This window comes from Oxyura jamaicensis, chromosome 10 (genome assembly GCF_011077185.1).
Source record: "Oxyura jamaicensis isolate SHBP4307 breed ruddy duck chromosome 10, BPBGC_Ojam_1.0, whole genome shotgun sequence".
Lineage (NCBI taxonomy): Eukaryota > Metazoa > Chordata > Aves > Anseriformes > Anatidae > Oxyura > Oxyura jamaicensis.
Window position 1 is genome coordinate 8,524,215 of NC_048902.1, and position 24,455 is coordinate 8,548,669.

Genomic DNA, 24,455 nt, shown 5'->3' on the forward strand with positions numbered 1-24,455 from the left:
TTTATAGGGAGGATATACAGAGATTTATTTAATCAGGTTGACTATTTACAGTTGAGATCACTTTCACATACTACTTCGCTACTCTACATGGCTACATTATTTCCAAACCAGTTTAAGATCTACAGTCTACAGTTCACTCAACACATAAAACTGCTCTTCATAGAAAAAAAATGAAATATTTCATTATAGAACAGTAGTGCATACATTATACTCCTGAAAAGCCAGCCCATATTTTAAAACACTAATGCTTGAAAGGTTTGATCTCTGAAGGTCAAAACTTAGTCTTATGTACCTAAAATTTTGGTTAGTTTTTTTGTTGTTTTGTTTTTACCATTATATATAAAGTTTACTGGACTTAAGTGTTTTTTTAAAAAGTGACACTGGTGATGGGCAAGGTTAAAATATTTTTCAAATTAAATACAGCTGGCTTTTTTTTTTTTTTTTTTTTTACACAACTTCGGCCAAAGAAGTTCCATGTAGTGAAGGTTTAACAAATTCTCTCTATATGCAAGAATCAGTCAGTTAATGCTTAGAGGTAATCCACCAACGTAGGCACACATCCTTTGACTTTCATATCAACCAAATCACACTTAACTTGCAAATGGTTCTGAAATTAGAAAGTTTACTAGCATACTAAAACATTTAGATACATGAATAGCTGGCTAAAACAGTGAAAGTCACAGGTAATTATATGGGTGTGTGTAAAGCTGAGTTGCTTTGCCCGTCACCAGTGTACAGTACAGCTCTTCTCTGTGAAAGGTGTGCTTCAACTAAGCTTAGGGCAAGAAAGCTATTGCAGTAAACCTGGCCCATTCACCTTCCACACAAGTGAGATAAGATTGAACCATGTTCCCATTCTCTTCTAGGCGTAGGTTCCGCCAGTGATGAGAAGTTCGTAAGCAGGATCCCGACTCCTTCTACATAGTACTATACAGGCACACAACATGCCCAGAAGCTATGGAGAAAAAAGAAAACAAGCTGAGTACAAAGAAGATACTTCATGATTTAACCTCTGCACAGAAATTGTCAGCATGTTTCATAGCACCATGAACGTCCGTAACAAATGGCAACAAATGCATTGTTCTTGAAAAAAGCTTCACTTCCTGCTGCAAAAAGCAAGGGCCACAAACTTCAACCTTAATTTCTCAAAAGATCCTAGACATGGGTTTGATCAGCCACTTGGATGCTGCCTCAAAAAATTCAAATGGAAAAATGACTGATTTCTTCCTGAAAGATACAGCTGCAGATACTGCATGTCTTATGAAAGACAATGAAGTGAAATTTGAATATATGAGCCTCAGTTGTTATGATGAAAAACAAAACTAAGCATTTTGTGACGCTGTTCCACCTTACTTCAAATGCTCAATCTGTTAGTATGCTATATTACAAAGCTCAAGGCCAATGTGAATTATTCACTAAAAGTGAATTTCTTGCCATTGAAATTTCAGAGCTGTAACTATGCAGGCAAGTTTGCCAGGAATTTAGTGTTATGATCACTTGGTATACATTTATAAGACTTGAATCAAATGAATATGGTCAGGGATTCAGGGTATGGTTTTAGGAAGGTTGCATGTTTTTTGAGAGCAATTTATTTTTTGGGGTGTAGGTATAGACTTATTCAAGTTCAGTGATGTGTTCCGAAGTCTACAATCATTGACAATAGCTTCTAGTGATGTAAGAGATTATCTTGATTTCTTCATACGCATACAGGGAAAAAGTCTATTCACAGATAAAAGTATTTCAAGATGCTCCTGTCATAGCTCTGGATTATAAAGCATCACCCAGGCAGTAAGTTACTTAGAACAAACAACATGAGAGACTTGAATGGGAAGCACAAAAGAATTAAACTGGAGACCAGCCAACCAAGTGTAAAGCATGATGTTTTGTGAAAACACGCCACTTGACGGGAAGAATGATTTTTTTTAAATGAAGTCTGATGCAAATGCCACATGCATAACAAATTTCAGAAACCCAAGCTTAACTGAATGTACATACAACTTGGTACTTAAGCGTGCTAAAAGATGAAAGTTTTTAAAAATCTTAGTTAAGTCTAAATAAGCAGTGATTAAGAAGCATGATGAAATTTTAGTCTAAACTTTGTACTTCCTGGAAAGGAACAAGATGTAAAAATTAAAAGTATTATTTCTCTGTATTTTATTCTCTGCTTTGGATCTATAGCCAAATTCAGCTCAGGTCCAGAAATAGCCTATTGGGAGTAACCTAGAGTATGGCCCTTGAGCCTACTGGTAAAAATGAAATCTTCCTTTACTTCCAGTCAGTACTTGGATGGTTCCAGTTCACAGGCTAACTCCTATAAATGCTATATGCATTATGCTCATGTCAGAGTAAGAGGAAGAACTGAGTTACATGAAAAGCACTCTTCATGGACAGAACCCTTCCAAAGGAAGAGGTAGCATCCACAATCAGAAAAAAAACAAGCTAGACTTGCAAGATTTGTGGTTACCTCCCTGTGGCTACAAAACTCTGAAGAGTTGTATACTACAAGCACAAAAACTTTCTTTTATGCTGACGAAAACAAGATAAAACGAAGAGTGCTATACAAACATCTCCTTTTTTTGCCATAAGTCATTGTAGCCATGTAATTCAAATAATAAAACTAGTTCCATCACATTTACGGCTATTCACATAAAGAATCCTGGTCAATTGACTGAAGACATCCAATTTATGGAGTTGTGTAAAATCCAAAACAATCAAGTATTGTAACAGACTTATATAATCAGTTTGAGTTAATATCAAAAACATTTACATACTTTAGGAGGCTAGCAAGCATATTGCTGGAATTCACTGTGAGCACAGAATGGACTCCCTACAGTTCCATTTTCTTCACAGAAATAATTCAGCGTATAGTTTTCAAAAAGATGTACTAGCATCTCTAAAATCTTCTTTAAGACATTTGATTCTGTATCTCTTCAATCTCTACTTAATAATATCATAAACAAAATCTTTTAGAATTCTGTTGAGGCATGATAGATACATCTTCTAAAGCCTGAACAGCATCAAGAAAAGTTTAGACGTCTCCCACAGTCAGAAATTCGTTTTTAATTTGCCTGCTAGCATTAACCATGGCCAATCTTCTTTCACCAAACTAATTTACCTTTTTTTTTTTTTTTTTTTTTTTTGCTTAAAAACCTCATTGGCTGTATAGATATGCCAAATTTAATATCTCACAAATTATCACTAACTACAGAAGATATCTTTAAGTATGAACTTTGCAGCTCATCAAGCAGCACTTAGCGTGCTGCAATACCTTTGCTCCCTTCAGGTTGCCTCCAATTTACTAATAGTTCAGAGCTGTCACTGTGTTTTAGACAAGGGAATTACCACACACTGAGAGTAACTGGAACACAAACACATCAGAAATTAATTCTATGCAGAAAAGACTGAGTTTTCCCACAAATTAAAATCCTTAGACAAGTTCTAGCCTCATCTTCTCAGTCTTTTCATTTTAAAGAAAGTGGTGCAAGCTAGATTTGCTTATTGTAAACTATGAGGTAAATTTTCAACAGCCTTACTGCACTGCATAACATACAAACTAAAAATCGGTTCTGAGCGGACTCTATCCAGCATTTCTAGGAGTGGTAATAGAACTGTCCAAAACAGATTATTCTTCCTCTACACGACACAGCTTAGGTTACAGGCCGTTTGCTCACGTTTACATTTTTATCTACATTGCAATTATCCTGCAGCCTATTTTGCTGAGAATCACACTATGTACATACTTAAATTCTGTATTCCAAATAGGAGGATGTCACAACTTACATCCTAGGTTTTGGGATGCAATAAAAAGAATAGTTTGAACGTGATTTAGTATTAACTTGTCTTAAACTAAAGCCTTCTTAAAACATGCCAATTTACAAACATTTGAAAGGTGGACCGAAGATACAAGAATATGACCTCCGATAGACTTAAATCTGATTACCACTCAGTGAATATTACTAGACAGACATTTCAAAGGTATTCCTAACACCCTGTACTCTATTTTATTCACTTGTCTAAACCAATGTCACAACTTGTGACACATTGTGTTGTTACACTGCAAAGAAATTGCTTTGATGTTCTTATTTTATTCCAGGCTGTTTGTCCATGTACTTTTGCCAATAGCTTGATTACCAACACATGGAGATAAATCAAAGCGTACCCACTGCAGAAAGTATAAAAACACCATGCTTGCCTAGAATTGATGAACCAGGAAAAACAGAAGGATACAAGTGGTCACATTTTCACTCTATGTGTGGTAGAAATTCTGGTCCAATCCCAAAGAGGATTATAATAGTGCTGCACTTTACAGTAGACCAATTGATCAACCTGCAAACTCTAATATTGGGAATAATGCCTCCTTCTCTACATTCAGCTCACTCAGCCTCATAACATACATTTTCGCATACATAAAAATCTGCCATAGTAACTATGGTTGTGGAAATACCTTCATTTTAATTACAGAAATATTTAAGTGTTTGAACAGACTAAATATTGCTTTAACAGATAAAATTTTAAGAATGATAATTTAAAAACATCTTCCTTTGGAAGACTAAGCACAGATGTCACCAAATTTCAAACTCCATATCTGAAGAAATCTGGTTCTGGACCATTCAACAACATTATGGTATACACTGTTACCTATGAGTATAGCCTTGCAGCACTGAAATAGACATTTGGCTATTTTCACAAAGCTGTTTGCAAAGGATTATCTACTTACCTTCAAACATACAAACCAGCTCTAAAGCTGGTTTTGAAAATTAAAGTGCTTAAGCTTCTCAATTCAACAGGAACAATGTTTTCTGAATTCAAATGCTATTAAGGGCATAAAATTACTTTGAAATCAGTTTTCAAATCTCTTGGGATTCAGCATACATAGTAAATTTCTCAGAGACCACAATACTGACATAAACTGAAAATGGGATTAATGTATTAAACCTTCCTGACTGATGAAAGCACAAAATTCTGATTTTACAGAAATAAGAGACATCATCATATGGGTTTATTTGTTTTTAAACTTAGTAAATAATGAGATGCACATTAGTCTATTTCCCCAGTTACTTTTTATGACCAGAGAAACTACAACAATTTGGATTCCTATGATAAGAGAGCCTTCATTCAATTTTAAGCAGCTGCTGTCTCTAGCTTAGAGCTTTTTTTTGTTCAACTACAGCACCTTCAAGACAATGCAAAGATCAACCAAACAAAAGCAGAACATGCTATCGAAAACCCTGCCTTTTGTGTGTCAACACTGTACACATGCCATGAAGCACACTTAAGCTGATGTGACTCTAAAACAGCATGAAGTATGAGCCATCTGTTTCAAAGCTGTAAATCAAATACTATACAAATTCTTCAAGTGTTAAATGCTTTCAGAGCACATTGATAGATACTTGATGCTTAAAAATAATCAGTTTTCAAGACGTAACTTATCATTTACATTCTAGTCAATTACTACTGTTAATGTTCAGCTACCTTCAAATCTAACAATGCACATTCTTGTTGCAGTAGTTTTTAAACCATGCTTAGTTGAGAAGTTCTGTGTTAAGGTGTTCAGGTGCTTTTGACTGAGACTCGTCTGTCTCTCAAACCAAGTACAAACCAAAGCTGTTGACACCCTGTAAATAACTGTAATAACCTGAACAGCAGTTCACAATTTCATTTGAGTTTACAAATAAAGAATATTCGCTTACCTGAATAGCAGCAAATGCTAGTGCTGCCCAGATGACATACATCATTATCTCTTGAAGCTTCTTTACAACCAGAGCCTCACAGCCCTAAAACAAGTAGGATTGTTACATATCCCTCTGGCAACCACATTTAGATACACACCAAATACCCCCAAAAGCATCAAACAGGGCAGAAATATAAAACTTGATTTTCTTTAGAGGACATTTATTTCCTATTAATCATAATTCCTTTCACCCCAAACTTCACAGTTACACTAAATGATTGTCAGCAAAAGCACAGGACTTGTACTTTGCTCTTCATATTTTGGCTGTCTTACCTCAGAATAAAGGTCCATTGGACGGGTCAAACTGCCAGTACAATTGCTGAGAGCTGCTTTGCAACAGCTAAGTGGCACACTGTTGTTTTTAGTTTGCTTGAACCAGATAGTGTTCTCCCAGTCTGAGTAGTTATGGATCCCACAACAGCGCAGCTGAAAACATACAGGTAAAGATTCACCATGTTTACCAATCATGAAGTTGGATGAGACAGTTCTAATTGCAATACCAAAACCACAAACATGTTAAGGTTTGGTTGACTTTGTTACTCCAGTAACAGAAGTTATTTGACAGCATTATCAAAGTAAATCATGGACTGAATGGATTGTTAAATGACTTAAGGCTGCAGGCCACAGGTCCTTAGAAAACAGACTGGAAATGTTAGTTCTTGGGGAACGGTTGATGAGCCATTTTTCCTTTCTGCCCCCAAGACAAGACAAAAAATGTTATTTACAGCTCAGAACAGCTCTATCAATAAAGTTTATGACAGATGCTGGAAAAAAACTACACTCTCTGGATGTAGTCCTGGCATGAACCAGAGTTTGTTCTTCTCACAAGAGTTCAATGCAGAATTGAAGTTCATTTTATATGGCCACATAGACATGTGGCTATACAGAAGAGGAAGCCTTCAAGAATGAACCAGCTGAACATAAATACAGTTCTGTTCAGAGTTAGAGTTTCATATGTACAGTACAGTCTCAGAGGTACCACCCTAAGTATTAGCTTATGAGCCTGTCTTTCATTTCAAGGGGCAATTTAGGCAAGGTATTAAAAAGTATTATAAGTGCTTTAAATGTACTAGATATTTAATATACAGACATTAGAATTTTATTGATGCAATTCTAAGAACGCTGAAAGCTCCTGCATTTTCCATAATCCCCCCCCCATCCAGCAACTCACAAGACCAGCATTCAGCTAGATTCTAGAGCAATTTTCTTCCCCAGAAGGTTCTAGATGAAACTGCATAGATAAGAGCATGCTACAAAATCCCACTGCAGAAAAACAGAAGTACTAAATATTTGAATACAAATACTGATTCACTGATAACCCCCACAAAATACACCTTCCCACCAACAATTTCTTCATTTTACTAATCATATCAGAGTTCAGCTATTTATTGACTGCTGCTTACTAAGTTTGTCAAAACTGCCAAAGACGTGTCAGAAGTAGCAGAGTAACATAGCACCTGTGGACAGAAAGAACTGAAAAGCTCCAGTAAAATTATTTCATGCATCTGGCAGTCTCACCTGCCTCTGTACATAGTCAATGGCACGACTGGCTGCATCAGGATTTGTCCCATTGTATCCATTGTATACTTTCTGAATGCTGTGATCAACTTCATCCTCCACCTGCAAAGCATTAGCAAAGCACCACCATTAGCACACCAACAGAAATAACAGAGGTCTAGGTACAATAATTCCACTACTAATTACAGAACTCAAGAAACCAAAACAACTCACTAATATCTGAAATTAGTGTACTTTGATGGTATAGCTTCTTAAAATTCTGTCCTGACTTTTGCACAGATATCATGAGCTTACAACCAAGAAAAAACTTGCAGCTACGTTTGGTAAGATTTTAGACAAAGTAGCTTTGCAATGCATCTCAGAAAGAAAATGGCTTCTATTTAAAACACCATGGGCATAACAGCAGACACTATGAAGAGAAGAGCTACTCTATAAGACCACGTATTCACCTTTCCGCTTTCTAGTCCATGAAAGTTCCAAACCAAAACCAGCATAACCATCCAGGCTAACTCATTTTGATAGGGACCACGAAGATATCAGAAAGTCACGTGGCCTGCTCTGCCCCTTCTGATCAAAGCATGGGGAGTCCCAAAGACAAGCTCTTTTGGCTGACTGTTCTAGCTTACAGTGACCAACGTTGCTGTTCAGTCTGCCACTCCCATGTTTTCTGAGAAACGTTGGTGGCAGTACATGGTACATAGCAACAGCTACTGGAATAGCTCCTAAAGCTACTGCAGATGAGTCAAGCTGCTAAAGATGCTGTCAAGTGCATGTGTTTAAAAATGGATGCCACCCAGGAATCATCACCTGTCCCCCAAAAGATTTCTGATAATACCCACTTCAGAGGATACCTTACTAGAACCTTTCAAGTAATAAGTTTCAGTATAAATTGTTCCTTAAATGCACAAAAAGTTTGGTGTTGCCAAAATTTGGTACTAGAGTAAGATTAGAAAAAAAGTCAATTCAGGGCTATTGCATTCAGTGGGAATTATGTGCAAGGAACGTTCATCTCAGAACCAAACAGGAACTAAGCAAGCATGTTCTTTAGATTGCAAGTTATAGTAGGAAGATCTTGCCAACACATCATTGCAAAGAGACTTAAACTGTTCGAAGAGAAGAATTTTCTGCAACAACAGCACAAGCTTCATTTCCCCTCACAAGAATGCTGGTTATCTTCACAAGTAGATCTGTATCAAGACATGACTTAAAGTCAATCTAGCCTTTGCAGGCAGCTTGTTTCAGACCAGTCTGGAATCAGTTATGATTTAACTAATGATTGTCCTGATTTCAGCTAGGATAGAGTTACTTTTCCTCCTAGTAGCTGGTATAGTGCCATGTTTTGGATTTAGGATGAAAATAATGCTGATACCACACTGATGTTTTATTTGTTGCTGAGCTGTGCTTACACTAAGTCTAGGACTTTGCAGCTTCTTGTACTGCCCTGCCAGAAACGAAGCTGGGGTGCACAATGCACAAGCTGGGAGGGGACAGAACCAGGACAGCTGACCCAAACTGACAAAAGGGATATCCCATACCATATCACATTATATGGAGTAATTCATATGGGGCGGCTGGCCAGGATGGGAGGGGACCTCTGCTCAGGCACAGGCTGGGGAGTGGTGAGTAGTGAGCACTTGTATTGTGGATCACTTGCTTCGTACATTCTAGTATGATTATCATTTCTCTTCCTTTTCTGTCCTATTAAACTCTCCTTACCTCAACCCAAGAGCTTTTCCTTTTTTCCTCCTGATTCTCCCCCACTGGGGGGAAAGAAGGGAGTGGGGCAGTTGTGAGCAAATGGCTGTGCAGTGCTTAGCTGCCTGCCAGTTTAAACCACATCTGTGATTTACAACTCTGGTTCATATACCAAAATGCATCCTCAATTTGTTACATAGGTTTTTAAATAATGCATTTCAGTGCATGCTTATGTTTCAATTAGGGCAGCATATATGTGAGGGACATGCAAATTACATAAACATGACTTGAGTGTCTTTTTTAAATTTTAAAACAAACTCCACAGATCTATACAGGCCATGTGTGCAATAAAAGAGTAATACTAGCAAGAGAGAGAGTTGCTTTATTTATCGTGCCAAAAAGAAAGGCATATTTCACCTCTAAGTTCACTGGTAGTAAGTTAATTTGACACTCTTGTTGTGCCTGAAAATAACAGTTCTAGATACTAAGTACTAAATGACAGTAGAAAACAGCCCTTTTTACTAACAATACCTCTGCCTCCCTCTCAAGAGATTTAAGATTTAGTTTCCAAATGCTGACTCTTGCAAGACATTTCAGTTAGCATAATACCAAGCTGCCACTGAAAACATACTCCATTCCCTTCCTTCTTCTCTCAAGCTCTGATCCTGCATTACTGCTTGTGAGGCTGTATGGTAGCAAGACAAAATGAGAGGCAACAAGAATGTACAGTTGAGATTGATCCAATTCTCAAGTGGTTCAAGTGTGTAATTTCAGACAGGCTAGGAAAGAAAGATATATGCGTCTTCTTTTACATGCTCTGAATCCTGTTAACTAGAGATCAGCAAACCACTTCTCTGTCCAGATCAGAGACATGGTAATTCCTGCACTACACAGTAGCACACTATCTCTGTATGTATTGGAGCAGAAAGCAATCATTCAAGCTATCATGTAGGAACTCAACATGTTTCCCTTTCTCCAGGAAGCATACAGCTTTCCTCAATGGCTTCTAAGGACTACTTGCACTACCAACTAGAGCCCCAGCTGATGAACTCTGCCAATATACTTGAAACCTAATGCAGACTGTGAGAATATATCCTTAAATTAAGTATCTTTAATAGAACATTCCTGTTGAAGCAATCTGTTCTGTAACAGAGATTAATAACACATAGTTCAAGGTCTTCTTGTTAGCTGCTTATTTGAAGTAGTTTTCTTTCAGTTAACAAAAGACTAAATTTTTCCTTAATGCTTGACACTGCTTCTTCCAGAAAAGGCAAGCAAGCAGGACTGAACTATAAATACCTTTGTTTCTTATATAAACACAGATGGGCTAAAGGAAGGTCAATGGGGCTTTAATTCACCTTGCTATTAAGACAGAACTATAATGCCATCAAAGTATTTCATAGCTATAACTTTTTTTCTGCTGATTTTTTTTTCCTGCAACATTGACATGTAGACAGATACAACAAGCATCAGTGAAACTGCAAGTTAAACTTTTATTTTCTTCAGACTACATTGTGGGATCTCTAACAGCACATGGTATACTTCTACCATGTTATATTGGTAGAAGAACATTTAATTTCATTTTTCTGGTCCTGTTTTCTGAAATTCCATTAATGAAAAAATGGGAGAAGTCAATTTCCTTAGCCACACCCCCACAGCCATTGCCAACAAGCTGCATAAAGCTAGACAGTAAATGTTATCACATTCAGTCTATTTGGCTTGATTATTAAGCAGTGTTAATTCATAGACTCTAAGTCAACATTTAAGCTAGGGCATATTATTTTGATATGCAATATGTTCAAATACTGTGTAACCTAAAACGTGCACTTAGTCAAAAGCATAAATAGGCTAGAAAGCCATCTGGAAAATTGGAAGGTACTAATTACCAAGAGTCCCTTGTAGTGTTCAATTGTCATCGATATGTTCCAGGCAGGTTTCTTTCTTTCCCTCAGAGAAAAGCTTCCACTTTGCTTTCAGGAATATTGCTGTTCTAAATTTTAAGATATTGATCTCTAACAGTTTTCCCTTAATGAATATCCATTAACAGTTTCACAATCACATACAGAGAAGGCTGAAAAAGCTACACCTCTATATTTTGGTCACAGTTCACAACAAAACATTTACTGAAATTGAGAGGTTATTTATTACCTTTGCTCTGTAGATGTATCCAAGAACCACCACCACAACTTCAGTAATAAAAACCAAGAGCAGGATAATCACAAACTGTAAAATACAATCCAGGATATTTATGCAAATAATTTCACCCATTTCCTTTCTAAAAGTCTCAATATAGCCTTTGCTATTTATTATGCATATTTTAGGGTTTTAACTCAGCAACTAACCTAAAGCAGGCAATTAAGTTGACCAAATGGGTCCAGAAGTAATTTAATTCAAGAAGCTTTAGTGCTCATAGCTTTACAAAGCAATACAACTTAAAACTACCTAGCCAGGCAAGTGCTGATCATTAAGACCAAAAAACTGTAAATTGAATGTTTTAATCAAGTTCTTTTTTCACTCTTCTATTAGATAAATAGGACTGCCACATCACACAAGTGATGCAGGCTGTTACTATAAGTTGTAGATATATTAAGGGAATATTTATTCAGATTAAGCCCTGAAACAACTAACAGCAACAGCAAACTATGCATTCATCTTGGTATGTTTATGAACACAAACTGTTAAAGCAGCACACACAGCATCCAAAAACAACAAAATGGGGACAGTTTAAAAGCTGGCTCTCTCCTCTTCTTCCCCTACCTAATACACAAACTGAATCTGCCATTAAAATGCTCGGAAACATATGACATATTCCTAGAAACTAAGTTTTCAAATTAAGCCATACGCAGACAATTTAGGCATCATAACCACCCCAGTCACCCTCAATGCAATACACTTAACAATAGAAGACTCCTGACTGGTTCATCGTTCTCCCTCTTCAGTTTTAGCTTTTCAATCAGAACAGATAAGTGAGATTTAATTATATAATTAAGTCAGAACAAATGTGTTTTATTCTTTAAAAAAAACAGATGTTCACTTTCTAACAAGTTGAACTTGAGTCTGCTGCTGCCAGAATCAGCAAATTCAACACCATCATTCAAAACAAAAAAATTGAAAGAAGGTGTTCAGAACAAAGTACAAGGCCAACATACAAGACAAGAAAACAAACAAAAAACTTAAACTATATTTTACAGAATCAATTAAAGGGGAAAGGAACAGATACACAACAAGCAAACATCATACACAACTTACTGTAGCGAGTCCACAGCGACTTTCTCGAATTGTGGCACAACACCCAATAAGTCCAATAATAAAAAGAAGTGTTCCCACAGCTATGATAATAACTGCTGGAATGAGCGTGTAGACGTCTTCAAAGAAGTGATCATAGTCGTCATATGTGATGAACACATAGGCTCCCACGTAGCACAGTATGCCTGCTGCTGCCTACAATAGACACAATAACACTAAATTTATTTTAACACTAAACCTTTGTGCAAGGCTACTTTGCAACAATTATTTTATCAAATAACATGAACTACTGCTTTTACCTTTTTTTTAAGGCATCATCACTAGATTATAGTGCATGTTTGTTCAGAATATCTCAAATGGAGACCAGCCAATTCCAGCTTCCAAACTACATTTCATCTAGGCAGATTCAGTTTTGACTGCATTATGGAAGCCTTCTGATGCATGTAGTCAAGAAATGAGGGTAACCAGGCAATGAACATCAAAATCTTGCTCCCTTCTCTTCTCAAATACATCCCCTCCTGCGCTATGAACTTACGCTTTTACACTTAGAAACTACGTACCTTTGATAACAGGATTCCAGGCCACTCAAACAGCAAGTTGTTTGTAATTGAACAGCTTTTCAGAACGTGTGCAGTTTGTACCTGCCATTTACCTACTACTTATTCCTCCATTTTGCCTACTGACTACTACCTATGATTAGGACAGAATGGATATATGCATTGTAGACTAACTTCTGCTAGAGGCAACAGCTTTTTTCCAAGTAAGACAACAATTACTGAAAGACTGAATCAAATACCTACAGACTTCTTAAGCTGAAAGCTCTGGCAGTGACTTTCTAAGAAGAGCCATTGTATAAAAGGGTCTTTTGTTAAATGTAAAAAAAATATCACATCAGGTTACTACGGTTTAATAGCAAATAAGGCCTGAAGGGTTATATGGCCTGAACCAAATCATGCCACCGTTGCTACAGAGTTAAACAATCCTGCTATCCCTTAAAATGAAGCAATTATATTCTACTGAGTTGCAGTGACAGACAATATCATCGGAATGCTTCATGTTACACACTTCCCTGGTGTCACAATACATAAAAATCACACTGCCTTGCTAGGTTAAGCTAAAAACAGCCCACTCAGAAGATGCAAAGACTAAGCCATGATCTGGGGAATTTACTCCTGCTATAAAGAGTAGCATCCCCCTTACAATCCAATCCCCAGGCACAGAAGTACATTCAGCTGGAATATGACACAATTCAGCTCTGACCTGAGAAAGAATACAGCAGGCTGCCTCCCTCCTGCCTTCCTTCCCCAGCGGTTTTGCTATCACCCCTATCCCTGTGCTGGAAAGAAGAGGGCACACCTAGCTCCAGCAGCTAGACTACTCTAAGACTGCATCGTGCTATAGTAGAATCAAAGAACCAATAAATAATTCAGACCAGAAGGGATTTCAGGAGATAATTTAGTCCAGTTTCCTGCTCAAGGCAGGGTCAACAATGAATTCATACCAAGTTGCTTGAGGCTTTGTCCAACATCTTGGAAATCTCTAAGGATGGAGACTCCACAGCCTTCTAGGCTGTTTCACACTCCTGTTCAGTGTGGCACAGAACAAGAGATCAGAAAACTGATGCCCACCATTTCAGCACTGTTTGCTACTATGCATATTTAGTCTGCAACATTACTGCAACTATTTCCCACAAACAACACTGCATAAACACTGCTAGCATATTACATACAAAGCATCCTCAGCAGCACTTTGCTATAGAAACACTAGCTCAAAGAAAAACGAATTAAGAGCAAGCTCAGAAGTGCCTTCAGTTCTGTGTGGATCTGAGCATTGTATTTCTCCTCTACCTTTATGTATGCAGTGAGGGTAAGTGTGTACTCTGCAAGAATCTTAAAGCATCCAGAGGGCTCACATTCATCCAATAAAAGGTGCTATGGAGATACAACAGTAATGAAACAAAAAATTAAGTCAAATACCAGAAGTGCGGCACCACCAGAAAAACAAACAAACAAACAAAAACAGAAGTGATCAAGCTATTAAGATTGCCCCTTTGCCCAAAACACATCCAAGTGCTAATCCAACTGCGGAAATCGTGCCATGTTAGGTACAACATGGCAAAATGCAGACATGCAATTTCTGTAGACAAAGATTCAAAGTAGTGTCACTGAACAATGGCATAGCATTAACTGTAGCCTAGCAACAAAGCATGTGAATGACAGGCCAGTGAGGTAATTTCTCACTTCGAAGAATTAAATTGGTTCTTAGAAATATGGTATTTTGTAAGATGGAAGAGAAACAGCTGCAGCTGGCATGAGCCATAGAAAATATACCACAAAACTGCAATCAGACCCACTTGTGAGCCCCTTTGTCTTCCTCCACAGGGTGAAGTTTAAGTGGCTCCCCTCTTTTTTAAGAAAAATCTGGGTCATAAAGGAAGACTTAATATTCCTGATAACTGGATGTGCACATACATTAAAAAAGTATATTTGAAAGAAAAAAAATATACATTAAGAAGCCATCTACACATTGTAACTTTCCATCCCTGCTTGGAGATGCATACATTTTTGAGAAACTTCTTCCTTTCCAGCATTACACTTAAGATGAGCCTAGCCAATAAAGTCTAAGATATTAACAAGAATTGTCAAGTGCGTTTTTTTCTTAAAGAAATTATTATTTTATAACAACTGGAAATGCATGTTCCTCTTTGGACTCCTCATCTTAAATGAACATGGTCTGAAGATATCACTAAAACCTTTTCATAGTGACTCACCAACCATGACAGCATTTGTCCTTAGGTTTTGCTCCCAAAGGCTGTAGAACTGGTGTTTCTGTGGATAAAGCTGCATAATTTTGGAAGCAGCAGGGTGGACTCATCTGTCTGAAAACCACGTGCTAGATCCATGAAGCAGAAAGTAAAGACATTGCCTCTCTGCTTGATGCGGCCACCTAGTCAATGAAGTCACAATTACGACTACCCCTTCCTCCGAATCACTTCAACAAATAATCTTCTAGAGAAAAAAGACACCTGAAAACAAAGCCTGCCAGAGTTTTCATACTCAGATCAATTTAAAAGCAATAAAGATTTAAATTCCTTTACTCCATGTATTACAACTGAGCACTTGTTTTGAACAGGTACAGTGGCCTGGTCTCTTGCAGTACTACGAAAAAAATGCAGTGCTGCCCTTCTCATTTACAGGAATAAAGTTTCAAAGCCTTCCCTTCTCATTCCATGTCAGACATGTGATGCTTATTGTTTTTCTGAGCATGCCCTAGATCAACAAGGGAGGGTAAGGGGAGGTACCTGAATCAGCATTTTGGCTAGAATTAGAAGAGTCCTTTTGGAGCAATCCTTTTTGCTCATCTTCTGACAATTTTCATTAACTATCTTCTAGCCAGCATCACTAGATGGGCTTGGCATGTACAACAGGACCCCATTTAAATGAAACTAAGCCAGAAGATTAGTGCTTCTACTGTGCTAACTACTAATGGATGTTGAATTACTGTGACCAGTGGTGAGTCCTTCCACTACTCAGTAGTTTCAAAATCTGGTCCTTCGCACAAAAGGTTTTGCTCCATTTCTATAGTATAGCACTGTGTTGTATGTTCAGGTAAATAAAGCATAAATAGCGTGATACGCAAAGAGCTTGCTTTACCTATAGCAAGTATACATTCCATATGGGTCAGTGCTGTACCAGTTGAACTGCACATTTCCCTCTTGAAGTCCAAGAATGGTAAAATTCAACCTATGCTTACTGATGTGATTTTTGTTTTTGTTTTTTTTTTTTTTTGTTTGTTTGTATGTTTTTGTAAACACAGCTTCTATCTAATCTGAAGCTGATCTGAGCTTCTATCATTTGTTCCTCAAGAAGGGAATAATACAGAGAAACTAAGATCTCTATCACAAGTAATGACAAGGATAATTAAAAAATATAAAGCAATCCAATTCTCAATGCTTATTATTCTGAAGAATAAAAGGTAAATCCACAGAATACTAAGTATGCTCAAATTAAACAAAGACATGAATAAAAAGCCACCATATATTTACAATCATGCATTTCTCCTATCATTAAGTGGTAGTTAAATACATGAACTGCATACAATTCAAGTAAGTCTTTGATAAGCAAGACCTGAAAGAAGAATTCTCTAATAAACTGCTCAAGGCTCTGAATAGAGATGGCAACAGCTCCTGAATCTGCGCCAGGTCACATGCATGCTCCAGGGAGCCGGCTGGTTATTCAGCATTCACACATCCCTTCCGAGCTGTCTGCAGCTAACTTCAGTACTGAACCTGACATGGCATGTGCTTATTTTAGGATGAATTAACCTTTAAAAAGACTGCTAAGGCAAGTACAGTCAATGAAAACAGTTTGCTGCAAAAGGCTAGAACGCATAGATAACCCCTTTCATAAAATTTACAGATTGACCTCATAGATCAGAAAAGCTTTGTATTGTTGCTTTGGTATGGGCCTCTAAGGAATTACTGAAAACATAGTAAGTATGCAAGTAACTGGAGGGAAAACAGGAAGATCTCATGTGCAATGCATACAACAATAAAAAGTATTATAGGTAAGAACATTTAGAATCTGGGAGTTCTCCCTGTCTTGGGGCTGGTGCAATAACATCCTCCTAAGCCCATGTCTGTTTTCCAGAAGTCAGCTTTTACCTTTCACATGCACTGAGTTGTACAAGCCTACTCATTGTCTAGACAAACCCTGAATCATTTTAAGTAGGCTGCAAATTAAGAACTGCCTTCAGACTTCCAGTAATCCTCATACGTAGCAGCAGTTTGAAAGCTAAAGTTCTTGCTGCTTAGGAAGATGACTGGAAAATAACAGATCCAGGCTACTGGTTCTGCTGCCCATTTGTTTATCAATAGAAAATGCAGCTCCATTTACATACTACTGCTTTCATATACTACCCCACTAATGTTTTTCCCCAACAGATCTAAAGGGGAATCAAATCATTTTATCTCTACAAAGCACTGTCCTTCGAGTTACTTTTGCTATTCGACACTCTGGGGACACAGTAAGACCCAAACAGAGACTTGGTGACTTTTTGGTACTTTTTCATTTACCTGGGCTGAAGAAGAACATTCATCTCTCTGGAATCTTCATTTTATTCCGTTTTTCTTAAAACGTTATCTAAACATGCAAATGAAAGTAGCAGCAAAGTATTATATGCTATGAGAAACCATTTTCACCTGATATCTGATTAGGTAAGAAGGTATTTCACCCTTTTTGATAAGGACAGTGAACCCTGAAAGAAAATAATAAGTGCTTAGTACTGCCAACTTCACCAGCACTGATGGGTAAGTTTCGGTGGTAATACAGATACCACTCAGCCCAAATACTTGTCATTCCACTCCCAAAATATCTGTCAAGACTGTGACTGTAAAACACACCTATGGTGTACTCTGACATGCTATGTTCCCAACCTGTCTATTGCTTTCTTTATGTTCAGGCTTTAGCGAACCTTTTAGTTCTCACTACCCCTCTAGTATGTTGGCAATGTGCATTTTTAAGAAAATGCCATGCACTCGAGACTTTTTAGGGGTCTACAGTTCTATCTGTTTCATTCTTCGTAACACCTCATTTTCTCCACACATGCCAATGACAATTTCTACCTGTACGTATATACAGGCATTGTCATCACGGGTTACTATCCAGTTTTTGGACTTCTTGCAACAGCACACTAAATTTTTTTTTCTTTTTCACACTACTTTTTTCTCCATTTGACTTCTGCTGTATTTCTCCATCATTTTCTGACCTGTTCAACACACTAAGATATTCACAGCCTGATTGCTTTCAGATACAAAAAGTTCCTCATGTTTATGTTTTTTTCACCTTTTTCTCCTTCAAAGTTGAGTTTCTCAGTTTTAACCTCAAAGACCCTAAATAAGGCCCTCAACTGTTTATTTCTCTTTACATTCCTCTCAGCACTTCACTACTCTGTATCTCCCTTTCCAGTTCCTTCTGAAACAAATGCACACTCACTTGACATTCTTTTCCCTACTTGCTTAAATTGGTATCCATCCACCACAGAACCCAATGGCTTCCGGACCACTCCTCTACTTCTTTCTCATAAATAATTGTTTACGTGGAAAACCGGACTATGACTCCCTCTCAAAACCCTTTGGGAAAAGAAAATTTAAATTTTCCAAGAAGGGCAAGTTTGAACTGATGCTTCCTATTGCTGCATTTATCAAGTACCTTTAGGCTGAAGCATTCTTTGCCAAGTTATCCAAAATTCAAATGAATGTTTCATAAGATCTACATCATACTATTCTTGATGACTACCACTTTTTAAGTCAGCTGCATGTCCACAGCAGATGCCCAACTTCCTATATGATAAACCACTAACTGTCCTGCTGTGAGAAGGCAGTTTCTCCATCTCATTTTCAATAAAAAAATCCCTGTAGTAATCAACATGGGAATGTAGCTAGTATAAGAATTTACAGGCCACAAAATAGTTTTCATAAGACTACATAGAAAGATTTTTTTGTTAATGCCAACTAGAAAGCATAATAAATAACAGCACAAGACTTTTCAGAATGTGTAGAATCACTAGCAAATTCAGTGGAGTTTGGGTTATTAAAGTTAGCAGTCACAGATGATGAATGTGCACAGCTATAATCTGGTAGCATGCCACCTTTTTCAGAAGCCTTGAAATGCAAACATGGAGCTGCCTTAAAATTATTAGAATTGACAACCTATTTGACTCCAATACTGAAAAACAAGAGAACCTTATTCTTAATGATTTGTGAAGGTTTGTGGGTGTAACTGAAGGCACTGCTCTTTATGCCTGCTGCCACAAACAGGGACAGCTTGTCTTGGCAGAGGTCTTTGGCAGTACCATTTAAGCTAGCTTGCTTCTCCCAGCAACAATTTGTAGCAGCAAAAGGAACTTGCTATTGCCAACATACTTACTCTGTATTAATTTTACAGAAACAGCCTGTCAACTGCAGAATTTGTTAACAATATTAAATCATACCTGCACTAACAAAACTTAAAAACTTTTTTTTTTTCTTGTTGCCAGTCTTTCTAAAGCCTGGACATTACCAAACAGTACCATCTGAGAACCTCTGAATTAAAAAAAATGTTATGAGCTACTGCAATATATACTCAGAAGCCTGAGGTAAACATCTCAGAGCACACTGCAATAGATTCATACTGAACAGGAATAGTACTGTGGCTTCACATGAGTAGAAGTGCCGTCAACAAAACCGTCCAGTTCAGTAGAACAAACCAACGCTCTTTATCTATAAGAAAACATCACAATTTAAGTTGCTTCTTCTGTTCCTAAACAGTTCTTCAAAATTGAGGTGTTTTTGATACTGCTGTCATACTGATCTAAGAGACCTAGCTGTTGTTTAGAGGTGTGGGCCCACAGTGCTGTGCTCCTAGCTTTCTCTTGTTTCTTGCCCTTACGTTATACCACTGTGTCCATTTGATAGCTGTTCAACCAGGGTCATCAAATTAAATACACATAAGTTCATGCCCAGCTTTTCCCAGGATTAGTTTTCTCCTGGAAACAGGACTAAAGCAGTTAATTATGGAATCAAATGAACACTGGGGCCTGCCCAAGTAAGCAGCAGAAACACGGGCCTTTCCGGTAACAGCCATAGCACTTCATACCCAACTTCAAATTACCTTATGGGTGGCAAAGATCAACTGATGATAGTATCAAAAATACTTTAAGACTTACAATAGATAAGAAATCTTAAATTTTCTGATCTACACATCATTAGGTTCACAGTATCCAAACCACAGCTGATAGATAGTAAATTTCCCAACTCTGTTCTAGACTAACAGCCCATCAAGTTAAGCGTAGCACAGAAAATAGAACTACAGGAAAAAAGGATCAACATGTTTAGTAGTCACGAACTCAGACTGCCAATCATCGTTATTATTTTTAACAAGTTACATTCTAGACTACAGAGCATAACAAGAAAAGTCTCTGCTTTTTCTTCAGGCAGCAGAAGTGGTAATTTTCTGAGCATCTCACATTCATAAGACTCAACTATAAAAGCATTCTGAACATTCACACCCTCCCACAAATTTCAGACCCATGGTAAGGGAGAAAAAAATTATAATCATGTAACAGTAAAATATCCTGAGTTGGAAAGAATCATCAAGTCCAACTTCTGGCTCCACACAGGATCACCCCCAAAAAAGGATCAAACCATACTTCTGAAAGCGTTATCCAAACACTCCTTAAAGCATGGTTTGCCTGGCCAGTCTAGCAGAGCTTTCAATGGCTTCATTAAAATAATCTTAAGTTTAAATGCAGAAGCAACTTGATATATCTACAGACCATGAAGATGACAATGATCATCATGATGAGATTCATATATCAAACTCGAAAGAGCCATATTAAGTTTATAAAGGAAATTAAATGAGGTTTCAGAGTTACTTGAGAAATTATAGGCTGTTGATTACTGTCAAAAGTCTCAGTGCAAATCTGAATGATCTAACTACTAGAACTGGAACTATACATGAATGACAATCAAAAGATTTCTATAACAGTACGCAAGCAATTAACAGGTAGTGCCCATCCAGCTGACAATGCAACATAGACATTCAGCTCAGACACCAAATGAAACATGCTAAATCAAGAATTCAAATGCTTCCTTTCTTTTCTGCTATATAAAAAGAAGATGTGCTACTTTTGCTCAAAGTATGCAAGAAAGACAAATGAATTCTCTTCGTATTTTTATCATGTAGCTTGGCCAAAGAGGCAAAACATGGATTCTGCGATTTTCACTTTTTGGGAAACATGCTTTTATCATTGTACATGCAACTTAGCAGTATGGCTGTTCCAGCTGCTTCCCTGTCAAAAAACTATCCACATAAGTTGACTTCTCTCACTGGATATTGTTTGCAGAATACATCAATGACAATTTAACACAAAGTACTTTGTATCTAAACACAATCTGTCCTGAGTCAAGTTTGTCTCAAAATTAAAGCCATTAAAAATGGTAAAGCACTGCATTCAGCATTACACAAAATAACTTCTGCACTTATCATTAAGCTGGATAACTGCACTTACAATTGAATTATTAAACCCAGCAAATGGCAAACAATACTTTGCAAAGATATAAAACATGAAAACTATCACTAAAGTTTAGGGGCTGATGAAAATTGCATGCAGAATGCATTCATTTATTAGACATATAATCTAATTTAAACCAGCAACCAAGGAGAGAAAAACACTACTTCAAGATGCAACTCAGACTACCTACATAGAATCATAGAATATCCTGAGTTGGAAGGGACCCTTAAGGATCATCAAGTCCAACTCTCGACACCGCACAGGTCTACCCAAAAGTTCAGACCATGTGCCTAAGTTCACAGTCCAATCTCTTCTTAAATTCAGACAGGCTCGGTGCAGTGACCACTTCCCTGGGGAGCCTGTTCCAGTGTGCAACCACCCTCTCTGTGAAGAACCCCCTCCTGACGTCCAGCCTAAATTTCCCCTGCCTCAGCTTAACCCCGTTCCCGCGGGTCCTGTCACTAGTGTTAATGGAGAAAAGGTCTCCTGCCTCTTGACAACCCCTTACGAGGAAGTTGTAGACTGCGATGAGGTCTCCCCTCAGCCTCCTCTTCTCCAGGCTGAACAGGCCCAGTGACCTCAGCCGTTCCTCGTACGTCTTCCCCTCCAGGCCTTTCACCATCTTCGTAGCCCTCCTCTGGACACTCTCCAACAGTTTCATGTCCTTTTTATACTGTGGTGCCCAGAACTGCACACAGTACTCGAGGTGAGGCCGCACCAGCGCAGAGTAGAGCGGGACAATCACCTCCCTTGACCTACTAGCGATGCCGTTCTTGATGCACCCCAGGATACGATTGGCCCTCCTGGCTGCCAGGGCACACTGCTGGCTCATATTCAACTTGCTGTCTACCACGACCCCCAGATCCCTCTCTTCCAGGCTGCTCTCCAGCGTCTCATCGCCCAGTCTGTACGTGCAGCCAGGGTTTCCCCGTCCCAGGTGCAGGACCCGGCACTTGCTCTTATTGAACTTCATGCGGTTGGTGATCGCCCAGCTCTCCAACCTGTCCAGATCCCTCTGCAAGGCCTTTACGCCCTCATTTGAGTCCACAACTCCTCCAAGTTTGGTGTCATCAGCAAACTTGCTCAAAATACCCTCTATTCCTACATCCAGATCATTTATAAAAATATTGAAAAGTACCGGCCCTAAAATGGAGCCTTGAGGGACCCCACTGGTGACCGCCCGCCAGCCTGACACAGCTCCATTTACCATAACCCTTTGGGCCCTGCCCGTTAGCCAATTGCTCACCCATCGTATGATGTTTTTATTTAGCTGTATGGTGGACATTTTGTCCAGTAGGATCCTATGGGAAACCATGTCAAAAGCCTTGCTGAAGTCCAAAAAAATCACATCAGCTGGTTTCCCTTGGTCCAGTGAAAAACTAAGTATTCTGTAGCAGCTACCAAATCGCCTTTTTTAATGCCACTTGCATGTAACAAAAAGCCACACCCTTCAAAGCACATTCCAAACAAATGGCTGTGCTAAAAGATTGGTGCAACTACATGATACTTCAAGATAAATAATGGAGCTAATACACCTCAGTGAAAATGAGCTATTCCTAACATGCATCACTGAAAGTCACATATGCCTCACACTTACTGTTCATCTCTCTAAACAGCTGTATACACAAATGTCAGTGAGACTGCACAGACATGCATTTTGCCTGACCGTGATTCATGTTTAGGCACCCAAGAGAGGCAGTCCTTTGTAAAAATTCAGACAAGAACATTTATCCTCTAACATTTGTTAGCTTTCATATGGCTTTCAATATTATTCTGCTAAATATAGCTACATTTTTATGGTCTGATATCTTGTTACCCACTACCCTTTTTTCAAAGATGAAATCTTTGAGCAGCTGTGACAAATCTTCTGTTCCTGGAGCTGGAATTAGAGGATGAGAAACAAAAGATCTAAATCCAGAAAACGAATTCTTAAGATACACAGATAGCCTTAAATGTAGTTTCATTTATATATATGTTATTCTAACAGGGCACTCGTGACAGTAAGTAAGATGTCAAACTACAGCTTGTTATGTTATGTCCGTCCTCAGAAAGGGGGTTTACAGCAGCCTACTGCTGCACCAAGCCAGCACGGCCAGCTTACATGGTTGTCTTGCTGGCAGCACAGCTGTAGTTGCAGCAGGTTTAAGCAAAGCGTAAATAGTATGATGCAGCTGCGCTCACTGGAAGGAACGAACCACAAGACTCGCTGTTAGACTATTAAGTTACATGCGTATCACAGAGTTGTGATAGACCAGTGTGGGGGGGAAGCTACATACTTACCACTAAGTACTTAGAACAGTTGTGCTAGGTGGAGGGCCAAAAGCTAGGTGGCTGTAACAGCTCTTTAAAGTCTAAGCCGGCAGACCTGAAAGCCTCAATAACACAGACCAAGCTATATTCAATTACACAAGCGTCTCTCGTGCTTGTTAAACCCTCGCTACCAGGCTGCCGAGGCACCAGACGCAGCTCCCTCCACCTCTGAACTTCGGAGGCGAGGGCAGCTCGGCAGGGACGGGCTGCGCACAGCGCTACAGCACAGGTCTCAAAAAGAGGGCACAAAGCGCCTGTCACACAGCCTCTAAGCAAAAACGGGACCAGCACGGCGGCACAGGGACGCTCCCAGCCGCCCGTAAGCGAGGCCGGGGCAGCGGCCAAGAGACGCGGCCCCTCAGGGCGCCCGGCCCGCAGCGCCCCGGCCCCTCAGGCCCGGCCCAGGCCCAGGCCCAGGCCCGGGCCCAGCCCCCCCCCTCCACGCAGGAGCCCCCCCCCCAGCCCCAGAAGCGCCCAGACTCACCCAGAAGATGAGGTTGAGGAAGACCAGGACGGTTTTGGAGGAGGTGATGCCGCACTGCCCCATGGCGCCCGCCGCCGCCCCTCAGCCCCCGGCCCCGCTCCGCTCCCCTCGGCTCCGCTCCGCCGCCGGCCCCACCCCCACGTGACCCGGGCAAGCCGAGGCAGTGGCTTGCGGAGCCTAAGATGGCGGCCGGCTGCGTCACGTGCCAGGAGGGGGGCGGAGGAATCTAAGATGGCGACCGCTCCCCCTTAAAGGAGCCTGCGGCCGGTAGCCGGGTGCCCCGCACCGTGACCACAGGGGCGGCAAGGTGCCTCACGAGACGACTTCGGTCAACTGTCTCCGTCCCTTCCCTCACGAGAAGGACACGGTTTGTCAGCCCCATTAGCAGCTTAGACTGAAGTGGCCCTTGGAAATCCCCTC

The 24,455-nt window shown here is 39.3% G+C and overlaps 1 protein-coding gene across 1 annotated transcript; it reads right to left on the reverse strand.

Moving 5' to 3' along the window:
- On the reverse strand, positions 1–24,193 carry TSPAN3 (tetraspanin 3). Its single transcript, XM_035335874.1, has 7 exons — positions 24,036–24,193; positions 12,194–12,385; positions 11,093–11,167; positions 7,250–7,351; positions 6,005–6,157; positions 5,691–5,774; positions 1–955 (listed from the first exon to the last, which is right to left on the reverse strand). Exons 1-7 carry the CDS (start codon positions 24,096–24,098, stop codon positions 863–865), a joined length of 762 nt encoding a protein of 253 aa, XP_035191765.1. The 5' UTR covers positions 24,099–24,193; the 3' UTR covers positions 1–862.
- Between the last annotated feature and the right edge of the window lie 262 nt (positions 24,194–24,455).

Bases quoted from the DNA above. Each gene is read 5' to 3' on its own strand.
- TSPAN3 (XM_035335874.1), bottom strand. From the start codon at position 24,098: ATGGGGCAGTGCGGCATCACCTCCTCCAAAACCGTCCTGGTCTTCCTC. The intron at 7,352-11,092 runs GTAATAAATAAC...AATGCTTTGCAG, and splicing joins GATACATCTACAGAGCAAAG to GTGGAGGATGAAGTTGATCA. The intron at 6,158-7,249 runs GTGAGACTGCCA...GTATGTTTTCAG, and splicing joins TTGACTATGTACAGAGGCAG to CTGCGCTGTTGTGGGATCCA.